General features: G+C 35.2%; 1 protein-coding gene across 14 annotated transcripts in view; it reads left to right on the top strand.

The window, feature by feature from the left end:
- Positions 1 to 22481, top strand: part of PHF20L1 (PHD finger protein 20 like 1) — a 75645-nt gene that overhangs the window by 10001 nt on the left and 43163 nt on the right. For 5 of the 14 annotated variants that reach the window (XM_061123168.1, XM_061123160.1, XM_061123159.1 and 2 more), the window contains exons 3-8: positions 7221 to 7392; positions 7565 to 7649; positions 12136 to 12224; positions 12456 to 12545; positions 16973 to 17186; positions 17759 to 17887. In XM_061123168.1, the coding sequence (XP_060979151.1) occupies positions 7221 to 7392; positions 7565 to 7649; positions 12136 to 12224; positions 12456 to 12545; positions 16973 to 17186; positions 17759 to 17887 (779 nt within the window). Of the gene's footprint in view, positions 1 to 7220; positions 7393 to 7564; positions 7650 to 11036; positions 11423 to 12135; positions 12225 to 12455; positions 12546 to 16972; positions 17187 to 17758; positions 17888 to 22481 lie in introns of those variants that run through there. The other 9 variants (XM_061123162.1, XM_061123163.1, XM_061123164.1 and 6 more) reach the window with 9 other exon arrangements.

The following is a 22481-nucleotide window of genomic DNA, read 5'->3' as shown; positions in this document are numbered from 1 at the left end:
CCTCTTGAGAAAGAGCCCCCTGTATTGTAAGTACTGCAGTAAGGTTGACAAGAGCTGAAAATGATCAGTTGTAAGATGCAGAATATATGATGATCAACAAAAGCGTATTCTTTAAGGATAGACAAACCTCCATTCAGGGATCTACCACTTACTGTTTTGACTTGAGGAAGTTACTTGACTTCCAGAGGCTCTATGACCTCCTTAAATAACTGGAAATAATAGTAGTACCTAACTCAAAGGGTTGTTTGAAGATTTAGCAAGAGAGTGCACTTTAAGAACTTTTCATGGTCTCTGCCACATGGTAACCACTTAATAAGTGTTAGCTTTAATGATAATAATAGCATGAACGTTAGTTATTCTAAGAAAATAGACTCTGATAGGAGAGAAGTCATTGTAAATTCCTAAAATTTTAATCATAGGTGTATAAGCATATATGACTGTAGTATATTAAGTTAATTTTTAAGTGCTGAATGTTAAGAAATAGAAACGGTTGACTGCAACCTGCTAAGGTTAGTGTTTAGAGTTTTATAACAGAGTTTGATCATGTTGACTTGAACAAATTATATGAAGCACATAAACTTGCAGTAGAATATTGGTGGCATTTTTGGTGGAGTGGGAAATAGTCTAATTGATTTTTGATAGTCTGATTGATTCTTATGGTAGGAGATGGTAATGAACATAAAGATTGTATTGTAGGCATTTTGATTTGGTCAGAACCAATGGCGTGAGTGAACGTAGACACAGCAGGAGATTCAGATACTGAGGACGTAGAGCAGCAGGAGTTTAAATCCAGTGATCTGAAATGAAACCTTGATTTGAAAAGCGGCTGCCACAAGTCACTAGGGGAAAATACATAGCTAACTCTGGTCTTACCCGTTCTTTGCTGCAAAGATTACAAACAGGTAGGAAGTAGGGTGATCTGTTTTATGTCGTATGTGTGTCTTCAGGGTGAATGGCTCTGAAAAGACCTGAGGGATAATGTGGTGAGATCCTTAGAATTCAGTGTTGGAACAGATGCAGTTTTGATGTATATAACTCTCCTCTGGGTGTTCTTAAAATTTAGATTCTTTGGATTTATGCTTCATTTTGGAATATCAAGTTTGAATTAATCAAAAGGGTTTTGTTTTCAGCATATTGTTCAAGTGTGAAACAAATTACCATGCAATACCTAGAAGCATGTCATCTAAAAATACTGTTCTAATAGGTGATATTATTGTAGTTATAATCAGTGAATGGGTGAGAAAACACTTGAAAATTACAAAGCATAATTAAATTTAAAGTATTTCCAAGAAACTAAAAATTTTGAAAGGTTAGCAGGTTATAAGAATCTTAGGTTTGTGTTTGACTTCATTCTACATTAATTTTTATTATTTGGCAGATAACCTTTTCTGACAATTATATGTAAGGAAGGTATCTATTTCTATTTCTTATAATATGTTTTAGTCATTTTTTATGACACATTGAGTTTCTTGCTAATGCAGCTCCTATCCACAAGACTGTTCTGAATTGTTAATTCTAACTCCTGGAGATCCTGCTAACATTTAAATTACATTTAAGTCATTTTTCAAGTGTATTTCATCCTTTAAAAATTGAAGAACTACTTTATCCAAGGGAGCATCTAATTTAGGTATTCTCTTTGTGTGCTACTGCAATATACCTTTACTAGCTATTACATTATATTGTAATTGTATCACCTCATTTGATTCCCTTTTCTTCTCCTCTCCCTCCTGAATTTTTTGATTGTTTGTAGTTTTATTCCTACTTTAGTGTCTGACATTCAGTGAATTAGAGACTCAGTGCTGAGTTAAATGGATGAGGAGCTTGTGTAAATTAGAAATTTTACTGTTTTACCAATATAAACAAGAAAAGGGTTGTTATTTAAAATACATAATTTGTAATTTATTGGGTCAGTTGCCTTTTTGATTAACACTTGTTCAGATGATGAATGAAATCTCAGAGTGAATTCTGATGGTCTTTGGGATATTTGGTAGTGCTCAGTGGGTGGTAACCTCCTGATTAGTAGTTAACAGCCATGTCCTTTGGTTTAAGTGCTTTAATCTGTCAGATTATAGTTCTGGCATAGCTGCATGCCCATCATTGTTTTCTTGTTCCCAAGGACATGGAACACCTATGGTTTGAGTGTTAACAGATGATCTTGGTTTCCAGAGGACTTTTTTTTTTTTTTTGGAATCATGAACCCCGTGGAAATCTAATCAAAGTTGGGAACCCTTCTCTCAAGAGAGTACTCATACACTTATGTGCCAAATGTTTTTTTTACATATATTCTCAGGGAATCATGGTCTCCTGATCTAGCTGTCTGTCAGGACTTGCTATGTAAAATAGTTAATAACATGAGCCAGTGTAGTCATTCGTCTGTAATGGTAATTCCCATTGTAGGTTTCTTATTTCCTTTGTGTTTTGGCAATAGACTTGAGTTAATGTTATAGGGAACCAATACAGTGTGTACCTAGTCTTTTTGCTCAGTGTCTGGTTTTTAATAAATTACAGAGTTAGTTCAGAATCCATAAAGCTTGCTACTCTCTGGCCCATCTTGTGTAAGTGGGAGGCACCAGTGACAGTGTTAAAATGCTGGTATTATCGGATGAGGCAATAAAGTGAAAGGTGAAAGTAATTTTTGTTTTTGGCAATGGCCTTGCTTTCGTCGGACTTCCCTTGTGACTAAGCCAGTAAAGAATTTGCCTGCAATGCGGGATACCTGGATTCAATCCCTGGGTTGGGAAGGTCTCCTAAAGAAGAAAAAGGCTACCTACTCCAGTATTCGGGCCTGGAGAATTCCATGGACTGTGTAGTCCATGGGGTCACAAAGAGTCGGACGTGACTGAGCGACTTTCACTTCACTTTACTTTACCCTGCTATTACAGCCAAGGTTGAACTTGACCATTAGAGAATTTTGACCACACTGATTCAGAAAGAGTCCTGAGGATTCAGTTGAGGGATTGTGTGCTTATTCAAGTCATTGCAGTTGTGTCTGAATCTCTGCGACCCCATGGACCATGGCCTGCCAGGCTCCTCTGCCCATGGGATTCTCCTGGCAGGAACACTGGAGTGGGTTGCCATTTCCTTCTCAGACTTGCACATATGAAAATTCTGTTAAATTCAGCAAGGATCATTCTCAGTGTTTTTGAATGCTGTTTGTTTCCATTAAACCTAATAAACAATTTAGGATGGATTATTTTTTCTTGCTAACTTTGCCCAGAGTAAACTCTATTCTCTTAAGATTTAAGTTCAAAAGACATACGAGGGCAAGATAGGCCCAGAGCAATGGAGGCAGTCCCTTAATTTCTACACTGGTTAATATCATTTAAACAGCGTAAGTAGTTTAAAGTGGGATATGATAGAGAAGACAGATGTGGAAATTTTATGATATTGTTGTATCATCATAAGGAATAGTAGAGCTTTGTGTAGAATTTTGGCATTGAAGAATCATAACCCTAGTTGCCTTCTCTCCATCTGTTTCTTTTGAACCCTGGAAAGGCGCCAACTATGTTATTTGTTTTTGTTTTCTTCTTATCCCTAATTATTTTAACTCTGAAATTCCAGTCTCACTTTTCAGATTTTTTTTCCCAATCATTTACAAATATTTGGGACTCAGCCTAGTCACTGTTCATTACTCTTAGCAGCTTTCCATGATTCATCCTTTGAAAAGCAAAAACAAAAACATTATCATTACATCTTCCAAATTCAGTAAGAAAAATCTTACATTCCATTCATACTCAGTTATAATAAAACATACATTGTGCATCAAAATAATAGCTGTGGTTCAAGATGTAGAGGCATTTGTGACTACATTTGTTCAGAAGTATTTTTTATTCACTGAGTATCAAGGCATTACTATGGGTCATCTTGAATAGGGAAATCATTTCACTGTATAGAATAAAATAATAGAGCTATATGTTAAATTACCATTTTGTGTATTTTCTATGTATAGCAAAGATCTTGATGTTAGGGTTTTTTTCTAAGGTTAACTGATAACCAAATTAAGTACAGACTTTACAGGATTCCCTGTTTGTATATAATGAGTGAAGAGGCGTTTCACTGGTTCACTATTTCAGGGCCCATTAGTTTGAACCTAGTCCAGTCTGAGCTCTGACTCGTCTTTACTCACCTTATTACTTACCATATAGTCTAGCCAAAGGGAACTCTTTCTTGGAAGTGCCCCTCCAGTCTCTGGTCCTGAGGTCCTTGAAGACAGAAACCACATTCTGTTTGTCTGAATCCTTGTCCAGCTGATGCTCAACCCTGAATCACATGATGGTTTTAAGTAAATGAACATTGATTGAATAAATGAGTAATGCTTTGTTTACACTTTACCTTTGTACCATGTTGATTAAGTCTGAATCCCTAAAGTCCCCCGTAGGTAACTTCTTCTAAGAATGGTTGCCAGGGCACCAGTTTTCTCTGAAATATTAATTATTGCATCTTATGTAGAATTTTTGTAAAGTCAACTATACTTCAGTGAAAAAAGCAAAGTATATTCAAATTGCCAAAAAAATAATGGCAAAGAGAAATCAAAGTTGAAATTACTTTCAAATTAGTATTTACTACTGCTCACTATCTTCAGGGAAAACTTAACTTGTGAGGAAATATGTTAATGAGCGAATTAACTCTGAAAAATTCATGGTTTTTCAAAAGTAAAAGCTTGATGTAAAGGAGAAAAAAAATGTTTTATAAACTTAACAGTTTACCATGTATGGTATAATTACTTTGATACAGGCCTTAACGCATTTCTCCTGTAGGCTCTTTGTACCAGCTAGCTCTGACTTTGAATATTCTTACCATGTGTGTCCTTGGACAGTCTTCATCTGTTGAATGGTGACTGTGTTATCTGTACCTTGGATGGTTTCCAGGATCTAATGCGATAAGGTGTATAAAAATCAGCTGATGCTCAATAAAGGAAGAACATAGGGCCTGACGGATTTATGACTCTCAGAAATATCATGCTGCTTCTGTCTCCTCATCTGACTCTAAGCTAAGCTCCTTGAAGATAAGAGTTAGTTGTTTCCTTTTAACCTGCCATTTGTTTGTGTACATTTAATTGTATACATTTAGAATTTGAAGGAACCTGTAGAATAAACCTCTTATTTTCTTGTTCAAAATAAAAAAAGATATAAACACATAAATTAGAAACTTAGTTTTTATAATTGATAGAACACCTTTTGTAGTAGTTAAGTGGCTAGTGAATGTTGAAAAATAAAGAAGAATGTTATCTGTAGGCTTCCCTTAATGCTATTGACATTTTTTGTTTTGTTTTGAAAACCAGAGCAGCAGAAACAAATCAGCAAAACTGCAGAAGACAAGCATTTTTGATTCTAAACAGTGGAATCAGCATGTCCAGCTCAGGGAGTGAGTGTGCTGAGCCCCTAGGGTTTCCTCTGTTTGTGCTTCTCTTTAATAGAATGTTTCCTTACTCACAACTGTGCCCTCTGAAGAGTGAGACTGCTATCTCAGCTCTGGAGAGATGTACAGATTTTCTTTAACATCACTTGTTCACCCTGAGCATTCCCACAGTAGCCAGTGTGTGTCTGTCACTGTGAAAGTGCTGGGGGTACACAGATGGCCATGACTCAGTCCCCGAAACTCACAGCCCCTTTTAATTGCTAACATTCTGTTTCTGAGATGTCTACTCTCTCTCAAAGTGTTAGTGAATACTTTGTGATGAAAGGGTTACATGCTTTGGTAGTAGTGAATGCCTTATTTCTGTCTTGTTGACAAAACCAAGAAGTCTTCAATAAAGAAAATGGTTTATTTAATCTAGCATTTTCCTACCTTATTTGACCATGGGACCCCTTTCTTTGTGTCACATGTGTGAATGTCTTAAGGGATGTAAGTGCTCCACAGCCTGCAGTTCAGGATCCTGCGCACGTGATTGTGACGGGATGGCTGCAGTGAGAGCACTCGGGTGGGGAGCTGGGGGTCTTGACACGGGTGAGTCAGTGGTAAATCAGGTCTTGGATGATGAGTGTGCAGAGGAAGGGAAGAGCAGAAGGAGCAGGACGGACAAAAAGCATAGGTGTCTGACAGAGCATGCTATGTTTAAGGAAATGCCAAATAGTTCAGTGTCATTAGACTGAAGGGAGGTAAGAAGCTGTACCAGAGAACGATTCGGGGCCCTTGAAATGTATAAAAAGCCTTGAATAGCGTGAGTGTGTGAAGCAGGTAGTACTCAGTTCCTAGTTTAAAAGTTATGTGAGGGCTGTTTCGCTTTATATTTAAATTTATGTTGATAATACAAATTTATATTTATTCTACAGGGGAAATAAAAAACTGATACAGCTAGTACAAGTATGAAATAAACCATATGGCTAAATAATCTACTGTGTGTTGCTGTTGAATACTTAATGTTATCTAATGTTAGTTTTGAAAAATCTTTGAGTCTCTGTGAAGATTACATATAGTATACATTAAGAATTATGAAGCTTTTTTATGTTAAAAGTTTCAGGTAACTAGTTTTTATTTTGGAATTAATCCTGGGAGAATCAGCACAGTGAGGACAGAACAATGTGATACCGTTTTTATAATCTTAAACTGAAGTTATAACCAAGATTTCCGTACTGTCATTAATACTCATTATAAAATATTGGAAAGTATGAAAAATAGAGAAAGTACTTTATTGTCGTTGACAAATGTATGTAATTGTTTGCTCGACCAATGTTACTATTTAACATTTTATATATTTATAATTCTGGTGAACACAGTACTGCTTTTTTACATTTTGCTACATTATAAATTCTTTGTAAGCATTACATTTAAAGTCTGTATGATATTCCATTCAGTAGATATGCCATAGTTTATATAGTTATGGACAGTTTTCAGGTATTTTTTAACCATATGGTTTTTATTTTTTTGTTATACATGTTTTGTGTATATAGTTCCACAATTGGAATTATTGAGTCAAAAGTAAGAATATGTTTAAAGCTTTTGATGCATGTTATCAAATTATTTCCCAAGACAGCATAATTTATATTGTAAATAATATAATTTATATGTCCACTGGGATTGAACTGTTAATATTTCAGTAGATCTTGAGAGCAGTCATTAAAAAGAAAAGACAAAGACTAAAGCAGACTTTGTTGGTCAGTAGTTTAAAATATGGATCCATATTGTTTATGGGTATAATAGTAAACAGTATTTCAGTTCATACTTTGTGTAAACAAACGTAAGAATTTTCTCCTGATATGATGGCTTTTTTTATTTTTGAGGTATCCCTCACGAATTGAAAAAATTGACTATGAAGAGGGCAAGATGTTGGTCCATTTTGAGCGCTGGAGTCATCGTTATGATGAGTGGATTTACTGGGATAGCAATAGGCTGCGCCCCCTTGAGAGACCTGCATTAAGAAAAGAAGGGCTAAAAGATGAGGAAGATTTCTTTGTAAGTAGCAAGCCTTTCTGTTTGCTAGATATGTAATGATGTATTTTTTTAAAGGAATTGTTAAATTTTACAAAAGCTTGTTTTTTTTTAAGGAAAAAAAGCCTGTTTTTTTAAATTAAGAAAATGCATATTTATTATACATGGTATTGATCTTAAAAGTTCTTTAAAATAGGATTTTAAAGCCGGAGAAGAAGTTCTGGCTCGTTGGACAGACTGTCGCTATTACCCTGCCAAGATTGAGGCGATTAACAAAGAAGGTACGTATTTGAAATGATCTGAGAATTAAAATGGGATTTATAGTAAAATTTAACTATATTTCTAATTTTAATTAATGCATGTAGTTGTTACATGTAGCTGTTACTTCTCTTTGTTTTATACTTTAATCAGTCTTCTAATATTCTTTTTTTAGGATAAAAATTTAATTTGTTATATATTTAATTCATTATGTATTGTATAGAATAAGATGATATGTAATATGCTGCCTAAGAAGAGTATTTAGGTTAGTAGTTGGTTACAGTTTTTCAGCTTTTTCAGCTTTCAGTTGACAGGCTTATATTATATACATTTTATTTCTTCTTCTCTGTTTCCAGTTTGCTGGCTAAATTATTTTTATGAACATCTCTACCTGAGTGCTAAAGATACAGGAAAATTTAAATCAGTTCAGGTTGGAAGTAAAACACAGTACAATGTTTTCTGAGGAAGGAGTATGGAACTTTATCAATATGAGGATTTCCTTTCTTGCATCTTTTCCCCTGCCCCCTTTTAATTAATTTTTGTAGATAATTGATTTTGCTATTAGCCTTTTGTGATATCTAACATTAATACAGAAGAAAAGTTACTGAATTTACCAGATATACTGAAAATAACACAGAAATCAGGTGTGCTGGTGTGGCATAAAACAAGAGAATCTGTTGCACAGATAATTAATTTTAAAACTTGTAGACTGACTAGTTTGGAAACGGATTATAATTAATATTTAAATTATTATTGGAAAAATGTAAATTTCTGACTTCAAATCTCATTTAAATAATAATTGTGAAATACTTGTATTTTCCAAGTCAGTAGTACGTTGTTTATCTATTACAGTGATTTCTCGAACTCTGCCATTCATTCATTCTTTTGACTAAAGAAACACATTGAGAGAATTCTCCGGCAGTCCAGTGGTGAGGACTCAGCACTTTCACTGCTGAGGGCCTGGGTTCAGTCCCTGGTGGGGAATTTTAAGATCCCATAAGCCGTGCAGCAAGACCAAAAAAAACCCCCAAAAACCCACATTGATGTGTTTTTTGCAAGAAGAGCATTTAAGTTAAGTAAAGGGATACTTACTTTGTGTTGTATCTTGAAAGCCAAACAAATTAGCTAGAAAAGGAGGGTTGAAGAGGTTTTCTGGCAGAAGAAATGGTGTTTGCAAAAGAAGAGAAGAGAGACATGCCATTTTTAAGGAACTGCAAGTCTTTGATGTGACTGGAGTGAAGGATTCCTTTCAGGTTTGTAGAATAACAGAAGAGGTGGAGGAAAGAAGAATTAGTATATGAAGTGTCTTGTAGTCTTGCTAAAGAATTTAGCTAAGGATTTAAGCTGAAAATTTAACAAAAAAACTTGAGAAAAATTAAGAGGTAAGAGAATTAAGAGGTAAGAGAAAATAGAAGAAGAAAACATTTAAAAAGAAATACAGTAAAAAATGTTAAGTGTGAAAAAGTAAGTTACAGTTGTCTGGTTAGAATTGATGATGTAACTTTACAAAAGCCTTAGTCTAATTTCTTGGTTTAGTTAATTGAAATAACAAATATGGCTATGAGCTTATTACTAGTCACCTGAGGGACATCTCAGTTGTTAAGTTTTTAGGTTACTTCTTTCCTAGTGGGGCCTTTAAATCATTGTTTACTTAAACTTCTGGAAAGCTATATTTCAGAGCTCATGTTCCCATGTCTTATATTGGCTCCCCAGGCGTCTAGTTCAGAGACTAGCACAGAGTTAGGGAGTCAGTAACAATTGTTGAAAGGAAAAGAAGTAATGAGTCCATTTCGTTAGATAATAGGATCTTCCCAAAACAGAAGAAAAACTATGACTATGACTTGCTCCTTGGAAGAAAAGCTATGACAGACCTAGACAGCCTGTTAAAAAGTGGAGACATCATTTTGCCAACAAAACGTCCATCTAGACAAAGCTATGGTTTTTCCAGTAGTCATGTATGGATGTAAGAGTTCGACTGTAAAGAAAGCTGAGTGCTGAAGAATTGATGCTTTCAAATTGTGGTGCTGGAGAAGACTCTTGAGAGTCCCTTGGACAGCAAGGAGATCAAACCAGTCAGTCCTAAAGGAAATCAACCCTGAATGTTCATTAGAAGGATGGATGCTGAAGGTAAAGCTGCAATTCTTTGGCCACCTGATGCGAAGAACTGACTCAATGGATAAGACCCTGTTGCTGGGAACGATTGAGGGCATAAGGAGAAGGGGGCAACAGAGGATGAAATGGTTGGATTGCATCACCTACTCAATGGACATGAGCTTGAGTAAGCACTAGGAGATCATGAAGGACCAGGAAGCCTGGCATGCTGTAGTCCATGGGGTTGCAAAGAGTCAGACTTGATCCTAGCGCCTGAACAACAACAACCCAAAACAGAACAAAATTAAACAGTGCTCTCTGTTTTCATTATGAGAAATTTCTTTAAACGTGCAGAGCTTTGAGACCTTTCTTTCAAGTGTGAAGCTTCTTTTGCATATGCACGTGTACGACATACTCAGAATCAAGCCACCCTCATTTTTTATCATATCCCATTTGTCCATGGGCATGTAATACAGAAATTTAAACTTACATCAGTGGAAGAATGATGTTACTCACTGCAACCTCTGCCGTTTCAAGAGCAGTTTGAAGAATCCCTTAGTGAAATATTGGCAGATATAACTTGTTTTTTTAAACATTTTCTGTGGGAGGTATTAATTTGGTGGTTTTTCTGTGTGTCCCACAAGGTGAATGAGCCTCACTTTGTCTCCTGCCACCATCCTCCCTCTCCCCCCTTAAAAAAGGAAGCTCTCAGAGCACTTTCTGTTCACTGCAAAAGCTAAATAAAACTAACAAATGTGGACATTTAGGTATACATAAGATGTCTTGGTGGAGAAGGCAATGGCACCCCACTCCAGTACTCTTGCCTGGAAGATCCCATGGATGGAGGAGCCTGGTAGGCTGCAGTCCATGGGATTGCTAAGAGTCAGACACGACTGAGTAACTTCCCTTTCACTTTTCACTTTCATGCATTTGAGAAAGCAGTGGCAACCCACTCCAGTGTTCTTGCCTGGAGAATCCCAGGGACGGGGGAGCCTGGTGGGCTCGCACAGAGTCGGACACGACTGAAGGGACTTAGCAGCAGCAGCAGCAATATGTCTTGGAGGAGTTGAAGAGAAGGGGCGAATCACTTTAGCCTGGAGTGATCAGGGAGGTTTTCATACGACGGGTGGGATTTAAAGAGCTGATCCTTGAAGAGTGGGTTGGAGTTGGAAAGGGAAAAGGCGTCACAGCAGGGGAGACTGTCCTCAGAGGCAGGGGGGTGAGTGCATGGTCATCGTGGCGCAGAGTTTGCCCTCATCTGCAGTGCCACGTGAGGAAGGAGGAGGGAGGGGCACGGATGGGGGTTAACATAAGGGGCACAAGTAGTTTTTCAGTCTCACGGTCTTCTCGAATTCTTCACATTCTTGCTCTTCAGCTGCTCAGTTTCTTTCATAATTTGGGTTTAATTCTTTATGTCCATGATTTGTATGACATGCTAATTATAGAAAGATGAAATCAGTTGGTGTTATTCAAATTACAAAGAAATGAAAATCTTTGTACATTGATTTATTGGCTTTGGTGCCAATTGTTTATACCTCTTTTGTAAAGGTCAGATATCTGTTTACATCAAGTGTCACTCAGCCCACATTGGTTTGGTACAGGAAATGATAGAACAACACTGGGATTTCCATAAATATAAAATCTGTATAATTTATGTTTTCTGATAGTACTGACAAGCATGAAAACATGGAGTCTGTAACAAAAAGTGAGTGTCCTTTGAAATAGTCATGTAAATAGGATCATGAATCCTAACAGCAGGATGGTTTAGTGGGAAAGACACGGGAATCGGGTTTTAGGGAATGGCTGTGCTGCTGATAAACTGTCACTGCGTGCGGCATTTCATTTCACTGGAGGTCAGTGTTCTTATCTGCACAGGAAGACTGTCGTGCCAGTGATATGTAAAATGGTGTGTAGCTTAAAAGCCGGGGAATCTGTAATTCTTGTTTGCCAGTTAACTAATATTGCAAAGAAATAATCCTTCCCTGAGAAAAGGAATAATCCTTTCCTGAGATTTTTCTCCCAGATTTTTCTGTTATTTAGAAAGAAACTTTCAAAGACAGCAAATGATGATTCTTAGAAATATTATACACTTTTGTAAATACTAATTTTATTTTCTTCAGGTATATTATAACTGATATGTTATTTAAACATATATTTGTTATTAATTTTAAAATCCTCCGGTAAAAATCAGAATTATATGCAGCTAACTTATCAAGATGGAGTTTGTATATTCCTTAAGGGAAATCAGGCGTTGTTTTTACAGCAAAAGAGGCCATAAACTTGGTACACTTGATGTGTGTTTGCAGTTACTGCAGTCACAGCGTGTTTACTTGTGTCGGGGCATTACTTGTTTGATGTCAGGTGTTGCTGTAAGACTGAATTATATTTTCTAATGATCCTGACTCACTCCTATTTCAGGAACGTTCACAGTTCAATTTTATGATGGAGTAATTCGTTGTTTAAAACGAATGCACATTAAAGCCATGCCCGAGGATGCTAAGGGGCAGGTAAGAGTGTTTAGCGTTCCTAGCTTCCCAAACGGATGTCTTCTTGAATGGTGATTAATAAAATATATATATACTTCCATATATATATATATTTTAAAGTGGACTAATTGTAGGATTATGTGCTGATAGCCCCAAATAGCAGCAAGAAAGAGAAGCTTAGAATGTACAATCAGTTATACACTTGATTTTTGCTTCTTTGGTTTTAGACCTGCCCAAGTTACAGGTCACTAGTTTCTGTTCCAGGTGAAAGCCCAGCATCCACTAAGCTGGTGTTGTCCTAGCGACCCAGCTGGATCGTGTAACCAGTCTATGGGAAGTGAGGTGAGTGCCTTTTTTGTTAATTCTGTTTCGTTTTTCCTGGTATATGGTTATCATTTAGAAAGTTAATTTTTAATATAAAATTTTATATTGAGTCTCTTAATCTTCTTCTTTTCTTCTGTAAATCATAGTCATTAATTTTCCTTCAAAAGGCGCTTACCTGACACTCTGTAGGCTGTTTCAGGTAGGGCTTTCTGAGTTATATGATGTAAGCAGTGCATTACATGCTCTGTCACTGCTCAAAGCAAGAATGAACGGTAAGCATTTGAAAGAGAATCTGGGATGAAGTTAAAACCATAATTCTATTGATTGAATATGTATCCTGAAATACTGGAAAGAAAAGGTGCCAATAGAAATTTAAAATGTTTTCTTTTATGTTCTGCTGTTATTTGGGATTTTCAGCACCTGGACCTACAATTAATTTTAAGAAATTGAAAGTGATCTGTAAAAATGTCTAATATGGAAATTTGCTACATGTTTGTTGCATATCATGCGGTGGTGAAAAATGTCATCCTGAACTGTGTTGAAATCACATGGTCAGTTCCAGTCAAGTGTATACATTTAGCAGACTACCTGCTGCTATATTTGGGATGTAGATTACCACAGTTGAAACATTATTTTTGTTTTCTGAGAAGTTGGAGTGTTTTAAATTACGTGGTTTTCAAAAATTTAGTTTTGAAATCAAGTAGAGTTTTTTTCTTCAATTAATATGGAAATGAAATTTAAAATGGAAATACTTTTGATCAGGAAATTGCTTTGTGTCTTTCTACTTGTATATATAAATAAAATGTTCTCAAGCATTCAATGGTGTGATTCCTTGGTTACTACACAGAAAGACTGATTGAGACATTGGCAACTTAGTTTAATATATACTGTTTAAAATTCTCAATTTTTTTTTTTTGCTTTAAAAGTGTTATTTTGTTCATTCAAATATTTATGTGATGGCACTAACTGTAAAACTTTTTTTTCTGAAGTAACACTGAACCAGTTTGGTTTGTGGTAAAATAAGTTATAAAAACTAATTTTTTGGACATAGTGGATGTTTATTTTTAATGAGTATTCTGGTCACATCATGATGTGTGGTAACATTAAAATCAATATCAAAATACAAACTCCTAGAAGAAAATATTAGTATATTTCTTTTAATTTTGTTTTTTTTTCATATTTTTAAATTACAAGCACATTAAAGACATGTATAGAATTGTTTTTTATAAAATATTCTTATATTTTGAGTATCATTTTCCGCAAGTTTTTGATTTGTTTTCACCTAGGTCATATAATAAATCAGGTGTTGTTTGGACAGTAGTAAGAGAATCCAACCTTGCATACTATCTTCTAAATTTTGAGTCCTTTGAGAATTTCTTTGTAAAGATATACAGTAACATTTCTTTTGCTAAACCAGCAAAGGATAAGGAATCAAATAAATGCACTATGGGAATGTTTTTCTCTTAAATTTCTGTAGCTTTTTCTTACCTATTCTTTTTCTTTTTGAGGATGTGCTGATATAAAATTTACACTGTAACTCACTAGTGTTAGAGACTGGCCAGGTGGCATTAGTAGTAAAGAACCCACCTGCAATGTAGGAGACGTAAGAGATGTGGGTTGATACCTGGGTCAGGAAGATCCCCTGGTGAAGGAAAGGCAACCACTGCAGTATTCTTGACTGGAGAATCCCAGACAAAGGAGCCTGGTGGGCTACAGTCCATGGGGTCGCAAAGAGTCAAACACGACTGAGCGACTTAGCATGTTCATAAGGTCCTTTACTATTTTCAGAACTTTTTTTTTTTTTAATACATTGCTTTATTGGATTCTCATAGCAAATCATTTGACATAGGTATAGCTGATATTTCTGTTTCACTGTTGAGAAATTCAGAACTTAAAGAATTCAGTGACTTACCTAAAATTTCACTCAACCATAGTGTGCAGAGTAGCTCTGAACTTCTACCTGATTTCAGACAGTGTTCATTCTAGTGAGGTGTTTGTGTTCTCATCTTTAGTTCTCATTCATGGAAGAAGCACATCAGTTATTTTTGATGTTGAATCTTTCCAGTTAAAAAATGGAAGCATGAAATAATTGAAGAACTCTTCAATCACAACTACAGTGATCCTCATGATTAACACGTCATATGATAAAGAACTGTTTTATCTGATTTCACTTTTGAAGAGTACAATGTTAATCTCTTCTATTTTTCTTTTTATTGGAGAGAGAAAACATTTGGGCGTGGAATTTTTACCCTTAGCATCTTTTGGCATTTCTCTTAATAACTTAAACTTGTCCCTACAATGCAAAACCTAGAATTAAATGCCCTGTTCTTAGTAAGACTGAATTTAGCACTTTCCTTTGCTTGTCTGTTGTATGTAATCTTGTTTTTTCTTTCTGCTTTGTTGATGGAGCGCTATAAGTTATTTGCGTTGGTGGTGTTTTTTTCCTTCTACTTAAATGTTAGTCTCAAGGCTCAACTTAGCCATAATACTTAAGTCACCCAGATTGCTCCTTGACCTTAAACCCCTCTTTTCTATTAGTATACACTTTGCCACACCTTTGTTTAATGGTTTTCCTTTTGCTTGGAGTGTCCATTTTTCTTTCTTTGCCTTTTTCCCCAGCAGATTCCTCTTTGAGGGTTCAAATCATTTATCATTTCCCCTGAAGCCTCCCACTAGTCTTTTTGTTCAGGCAAAATTTTGTTGTTCTCCCATAGTATTTTGTTTATTCTCTACTTAATCTGTTCTGTTACATTGTCTTATAGTTAATTTTATCTGCCTGTCAATTCATTATGGGAAGGACTAAAGAGGTGGTTCTGAGTAAAACCTGGGGTGGATAGTACTGGTGTATCTGGTTTTCTTTGTTAGTTTGTTTTTACAAACTAGAGATATAAAATTTTATTTCACAACCTTGTCATAATTCACTTTCTAATAAGACATGCTTTGGGGACATTGTTTAAAATGTGGGGAGGTTACATACTGGGTGTCTTCCAGGCAGGAGCAAAAATGTGGTCACTCCAGGCCAGTGGGTTCCTGAGGTTTTCAGCTAGCATCTTCTATCAACTTAGCATGTTTCTTAGCACATCAATAGGGTATTCAATAGGAAATTGGTCAGTGGGAATGTGATAGGTGCAATCGCATGATGTTTTCAGTTCATTTCAGTCATGGGGTAGAGAGAGGCTTTTATTTTGTTTGTTTCCCTTTAATGGCTTATTATCTTTACTGTATATTTTTTATACTGAACAGCCATCAACTTGATTTGCTTAATGGCCTGCGTTTGTTAATACAACCCATGAATTAAAATACAGTTGACGTTGTGAAATTGTTTTTAGTTGCTTGGACTAAGAATAAGTGTTTTTAGTTCAAAGTAAAAGAGTAGAAATTATTTAGTCACAAACTAAAAAAAATAAACACAGGAATATAAATATTTGCATCTCAGAAGAATGGCAGCTGATATAGATTGAGAAAGTTGTAGAGGGAGGGAAATTAAACTAGAGCCTGACAGTGTGTACTTTACCTTGGTCAAGTCAAGTAGCTTTTTTTTCTCTTTACTGGTGATGTGGTAAGCTCTTGTGATTAATCATTATGCAAACTTTAAAAACTTTGAAAAATAATAAAATCATAGTTTGACCTTTGTGAAATTGACCTTACTTTGAGTGATACATTCTTCCTAATGAAGAGGAGTCATTTGCTCTGTGGGAACACAGTCGTTTCTCATTATCTGCAGGGAATTGTTTCCAGGACCCTCATGGATACCAAAATCTGTAGATGCTCAAGTCTCTTATATAAAATGGCATTGTATTGCATATAACCTACTCACATCCTCCCAAATCATCTCTGGGTTACTTACAGCACCTACCACAATATAAAAGCTATGTAAATAGCGGCTGGAGCATGGCAAATTCAAGTTCTGCACTTTGGAACTTTGGAAATTTTTTTCCCCCAAGTATTTTTGTTCTGCAGTTGGTTGAATCCCTGGATGCAGAACCCAAAGATAGTGCTGGCTGACTGTACATTTCTTTTAATATTTGCAGAATTGAAACATAAGCATTTTTTTCATATTATTTTTGTAATACATTGCATCACAGAAAAGAAATATAATTCAGCATTTAAACCCTAAAATACTAAGGTAGAGTGTCATGAGATATTCCACATTTGTCATAGGTTTTCTTATATTTTAAATTTTATTCCATCAAAAGATATTTGTTATTGAATATCAATATAAAATTGAATATTTTCCCATTTTATGTGAGGTCATATAACTGATTAGATTATTAAATTTGATAATCTAACACATCGATGATCTACCTTGTAAATATAGTTAATCTGATTTTCATATTTGTGTGCCTGTGAAAGTAGCTTTGAAAATGTGATACATGTTTTTATTCATTAGTGTAATTTTAATTAAGTTTTTAATGCTTCACATGTTTTGTGTTTTTCCTTTGGAGGATTGGATAGCTTTAGTCAAAGCAGCTGCTGCAGCTGCAGCCAAGAATAAAACAGGGAACAAACCTCGAACCAGCGCTAACAGCAATAAAGATAAAGAGAAAGATGAGAGAAAATGGTTTAAAGTACCTTCAAAAAAGGAAGAAACTTCAACTTCTATAACCACACCAGAAGTTGAGAAGAAGGAAGATCTGCCTACATCTAGTGAAACTTTTGGTACAAAATATGTTTTTATGTTCACTCCCCATGGCAGTGGTAAACTCACATAGTGAATAGTTAGATCTTTTGGCTACCTGTAGTTTGAACATACAGTTGAATTACTGGGCTTTTTTCCCTAGCATAATAATGACGGTTAACTTTTTTAACAGCTCCGAAGATTAATGGTCTAATATGGGTACTTGACGATGGATACCCTCAGTATTCTTGAATAGAAATTGAGTTGTGATTTTGATTTGTAACTTCTTGGTAGTGGGTATTGAGATTCTTTTTGTGTGGGATTTTTTGTTTGTTTTGTTTTCTTTAACTTTTAAAATGCTTTTGCATGTATTTCAATATATAATACAGAAAAAGCTGTAAGTGATTCCTGAAGCACAACTGCCTTTGGTAGTTTTCTTTTTTTCCTAATACATTTGTTGGGAGAAATTTGTGGCTTTTAAAGTTCTGTGTTTAAGTACTAGATTAAAAAAACTTAAGTGCAAAGCTTATCTTAGTGTTTTGCTACTTAAAATAATTCATGTGTTTTAACTTTGGATTCTAGATAAACTCTCATATATGTATTCTATTAAAAGTAGGACTTCATGTAGAGAACGTTCCAAAGATGGTCTTTCCACAGCCAGAGAGCACATTAACAAACAAGAGGAAAAATAATCAAGGCAACTCATTTCAGGCAAAGAGAGCTCGGCTTAACAAGATTACTGGTAAACTACAATGATTCTTTTTGTGGGGGGAATGGAGGGTTTGATTTTACAGTAGTTTGTTTTTAATAAAGGAAAATACATCTTTTGGTTTAGTGTAGCTGATTAATAAGAAAAACAGTTGCTTTGTTTCTTTAAGGTCATCACCCTTCAGACACCATGGGTTTTTTCTGTTGTGAAATGGAAACAGTATCACCTGTCTTCTGCCTACCTCACAGGGATGTTGTGAGGATGCATGGGTCATATGTTGCAAAATTCCTTAGTTTTAAAATCACTTTGGTGGCAGGAGTAGTTCTCTAAAAACTGAATCATCTGCTTTTGTCAACTTGTGGAGACATAATGTCCAAGGTTCTAAATATTATATAGACATTGTTATTCTTGACTGGTCTCATTAGGGATGGTTGGAAAGATGAGTACTGACTTAAATTCAGCTCCCAAATCTGTTAATTCTCAATATAAAAAATACTTCTATAACTTTTAAAAATTTCTATCCCGACCTTCATGTTGGTCTCTAGAATTTGGGCTTATTTCTCTCTGCTGTGTTGTAATTTAGGAAGTAGAATGCTAGAATGATGAAAAACACAGGAAATTCCAGCCTGGTTAGTGTTCACAGATGAAGGGACCAGTCATATTTAAGTCCCACACTTCCAAGGCCTAATGATTCTCATCTTTAAAAGAGATTGTTAATATATTTAATATTTTGTGTGTGTATTATAAAGTGTAGTGGCTCAGTCGTGTCCGATTCTTTGTGACCCCATGGACTGTAGCTCGCCAGGCTCGTCTGTCCATGAAATCCTCCAGACAAGAATACTGGAGTGGATAGCCATTCCCTTCTCCAGGAGATCTTCCCAATCCAGGGGTCAAACTGGGGTCTCCCACATTGTAGGCAGATTCTTTACTGCCAGAGGCACCAGGGAAGCACAAATATTATAAAGGGGGTGCTAAAATATTTTAATTAATAATCAGTCACATGCTCTTAATTTTAAGGATAATGATTTTAGTGTCTTTGGCATAATAAAGCTATGTAAATCTTTGTTGACGTTCTTTTAAAAAATTTGAAAAAGTTGGTTTCATCATCAGATCCAGGAATAAATGTAAATTAAACATTTTGACCATTATCTAAAGAGTGTAAGCCCACTCATCTAAGTAATTATAATTGGTTTCAACGGGTGAGAGTATTTAGTCTTTCCATTTGTTAATATCGTTTTTGTGCCTTTCTCTGATAAAAGATATATTTGGCCCCAGGACAGGCAATATTTCAAATCAATTGACTCATTCCCATTCCACCTTTTCCTTAGAAACTATTAATGTTGGAGAAAGCCAGTGAATGTTATCCTAGTGATTATCATGCTGGCAGCTTGAGACCTCAGTTTTGTCTTAGAATAATGGGATCCAGAGCTCTCTTCTGTGGGATAGTACTTCTCACTGCTGTGACACCCAGGTTGAAACGCCTTATTGGGAGAGCCAAGATCAAGGAAGATGGAAGTGACACTGGCGGCGCATCTGCCAGCTTATCAGCCTCATGTTTTCCCCTGAAATCTGGATACTTGTAGTTTCAGTCAGTATACACTTAACATGTGTCTCACTAAGAAATTCAGGCTCACTATTTAAAGAAGTAAAGTAAGAAAGCAGCTTAATTCACCGTGATGCAGTATCTCTGATGGCCTTGAAAAAATAGTAGTGGGGGAACTTTTTCTTCACTTCTTGGGAATCTTAAATCAATAAGTAATAGTTCTGGCAGCAGTAGAAAGGCATACGTTTTACAAGTGTGCAACTGTTCTGATCTTTTCCCTTTATTTACTCAAGTTACGTGTTAATTTTTTAATAGTTTTTCATCTCTGAGTCTGTTTCTGATTTCATGTTACAACTGTATCATGCAAAAAGATAATAGATGTTTTAAGATTGTCTCTGATGGTTGAGACGCAGACTTGCCTCTGTACAGTAAATTTTGTTTGTAGACCATAAAAGAGAGATGAGAACTAATAGGAAGTAACAGTTTTGTTTTGGAATAACGGTATATTTTAAATTTATCAGGCTCACTTATATGTGCCTTTTTGTCCCTTTACTGCTGAGAGAAATAGCCTGGTAACACGGCAGCATCTCAGCCTGCTCTGAGTGTTCCCTACCACACTTTTTAATTTATTTTTTAAATAGTTCTTACAGGAAATAAGTGAACCAGCTGCCGGATAAGTTTAGTTCATGTATTTATTCACTCTCTTTCTGTTTTTTAACCATATATATATCCTACAGAGATTCCAAATCTGATTTCTATATAGGGAATGGTATAGGATGGCTTCAAAAATTTTGAATAAGTAGACGTGGAAATTATTGTTGCAGAGTGTATATATTCTTCCAGAATCTTAGTTTTCATTATGTCATAAACTTATTGATAATTATATACTTTGTGCGTGCTGATTTAGAAAAAACAATTTTACAAAGATACTCAGGAGTTTATACTTTGGGAGTTGCAAGAGAACTGCAAGCAATTTGAGTAGATTTTAAAATGCATATTGGTAGAGAGTGGAAGAAGAAACATTAGCAGTTGGTGCGTGGCATATGTATAATAGTTCTTGGAGTTTCTGGACCTTAAGCCAGTTTAGATACATTTGTACAGCTTAAGGAATGTAAAAAATAATTTTAAAATCCAGAGGTTTGAATTGGCCAGTAATGTTATTGATAAGAATATTCAGGATGTTTGGTTCTTAATCTCAACAAGAACATTGTATTTTGGAATCCCTGACCGAAAAGCAGAGCATGAATTTAACTGCTTTGTTCTTTCTTTCCTCCCCGTTATCATTCTAAGATACTTTGGCCTCTGTTCTGTTTGTTCCTATTGGCAGTGAGAGACCAACTCTATGTTTTATAGCTGAAGTAGAATATTGAGAAAGTATCACTTTTGGTAGATGGGACTCATAAAAATCTGTATTCTACTTCTACCTGATAATAAATAATTTCTTGAAACTGCATAATGCATTCTGTTAAGGTATTTACTCTATAGATATCTTATTTGGATGACGACTTGTTAGTAGTATATTGATAATTAATACATATTTGGAAATAACTAAAAATCAATTCTGTTTTTTATTTCCCTCCAATTCTTGTCACTTTGGAAGGTTATTGAATTTCTCCCCAGAATGTTAGTTGGTCATGATGATAGATTTTAGACTGCTTCTTAAGGCAGCAGTATTCAGCGTCCTCCTCAAGGGCATTTAAAAGTTTCTTGTCCCTTGTTTATATTTGTTAACTCTTGTATAAGATGGTTTGCATGTAAAGTATGAAAACCTTTTTATTGATCATATTTGAAGCTTTTCAATTAACTGGCTACCAAGTATTACATCTTCTAACCTAATTTAAAGTTTTTATTAAATGCCCCATTGCTTTTATAAGAACATTACAAAGCTTTATTTTACTTTCACAAACCATTAAGTGAGAATTGCTTTTAATTATTTGGGTCTGTAATATCCAAATGTAAATTCACTTAGTATGGCTAAATTATTTTGTTTCTTTTAAACTTCTAGTACTTTAGTTTTAATTTTAGTTTGTGATCTATTTTATCTATTATGTGATTTGAAAGTATTTCCACCACCTTGATGAAGGGAAACAAAAAAAAGCATAGTCAGTAGATTGAATAGCAAATATTTGTTCTCTTTGAATACCCACAGAAGTAGGGCCTCTACTCATTTTCCTGCAAAAGAGGAAGCTAATTTTCCTAATTATTTTTCATTTTACTTTCAGTAGTATTTTAGCTAGAGAAGAAATACCTAGTGAATGCAGTTTTGTTAAATAAATTCTCTGCTTACATCTTTTTTAGTCATCTAAAAATGTGTTCAGAAGTTACTTTACTACAGCTAGAATTGAATTTATGATATATAAGCTATTTTTATGAAATTACTTATACATTGAGTCCTTCATTTGAATATACACTTAAAACTGTATGGGACTTGAACAATATGGATTATGTCAAAGTGCACCAATAGCAGTTTTAATACCAGTCATTGCTATATCAAAATAATTGTTTTATACTCAGTGTTTCCTATTTTGAATTACAATTCTGAGTGATAGATATTCAGCTTCATTATCTAACAATAGAAAGGTGCTTTTTGCCTGATTGAACACTTGATTCTAGTATTACCTTGAGAATGCAGTTTTAATATTTGAATTTCTACCTACATTACTTAATATCTTAGTGTTACCTGAAAGAATCAAGGTGCGTTGGCACAGGGATAACTCAAAGTTATGTGGCATTTTGGGGCCCTTTTTTCCTCCTGTTAAAAATGCTGTAGATAGCTTTAATACTACAAGTGGTATAATTGCTGAAGTAAATTTACTATTAAGTTGTTGATTGTTAAACATGCTTCCTTTGAAGCCAGAGTTTTGTGTGCCTGACTTTGGAAGTGACACAGAAATGGTTTTGGGTGACCTTTTACGTGTGTGGTGGCCATAAGAAGAAATAAACGTGTACAAGGGTTATGTTAATACCTTTGCCTCCATTGAGGGCACCTATCTGGTGCTTACCAAAGACTCTTGACTGAGTAAATGCCTTTAATTTCTAAATTAAAGCCGAGTTTTAATGTCTCTTAAAGTTAACTATACTCTG

The sequence above is a fragment of the Dama dama genome, chromosome 21 (genome assembly GCF_033118175.1).
Source record: "Dama dama isolate Ldn47 chromosome 21, ASM3311817v1, whole genome shotgun sequence".
Classification (NCBI taxonomy): Eukaryota; Metazoa; Chordata; class Mammalia; order Artiodactyla; family Cervidae; genus Dama; species Dama dama.
Note: the sequence above shows the minus strand (reverse complement) of the source record. Positions and strands in the feature narration are given on the sequence as shown.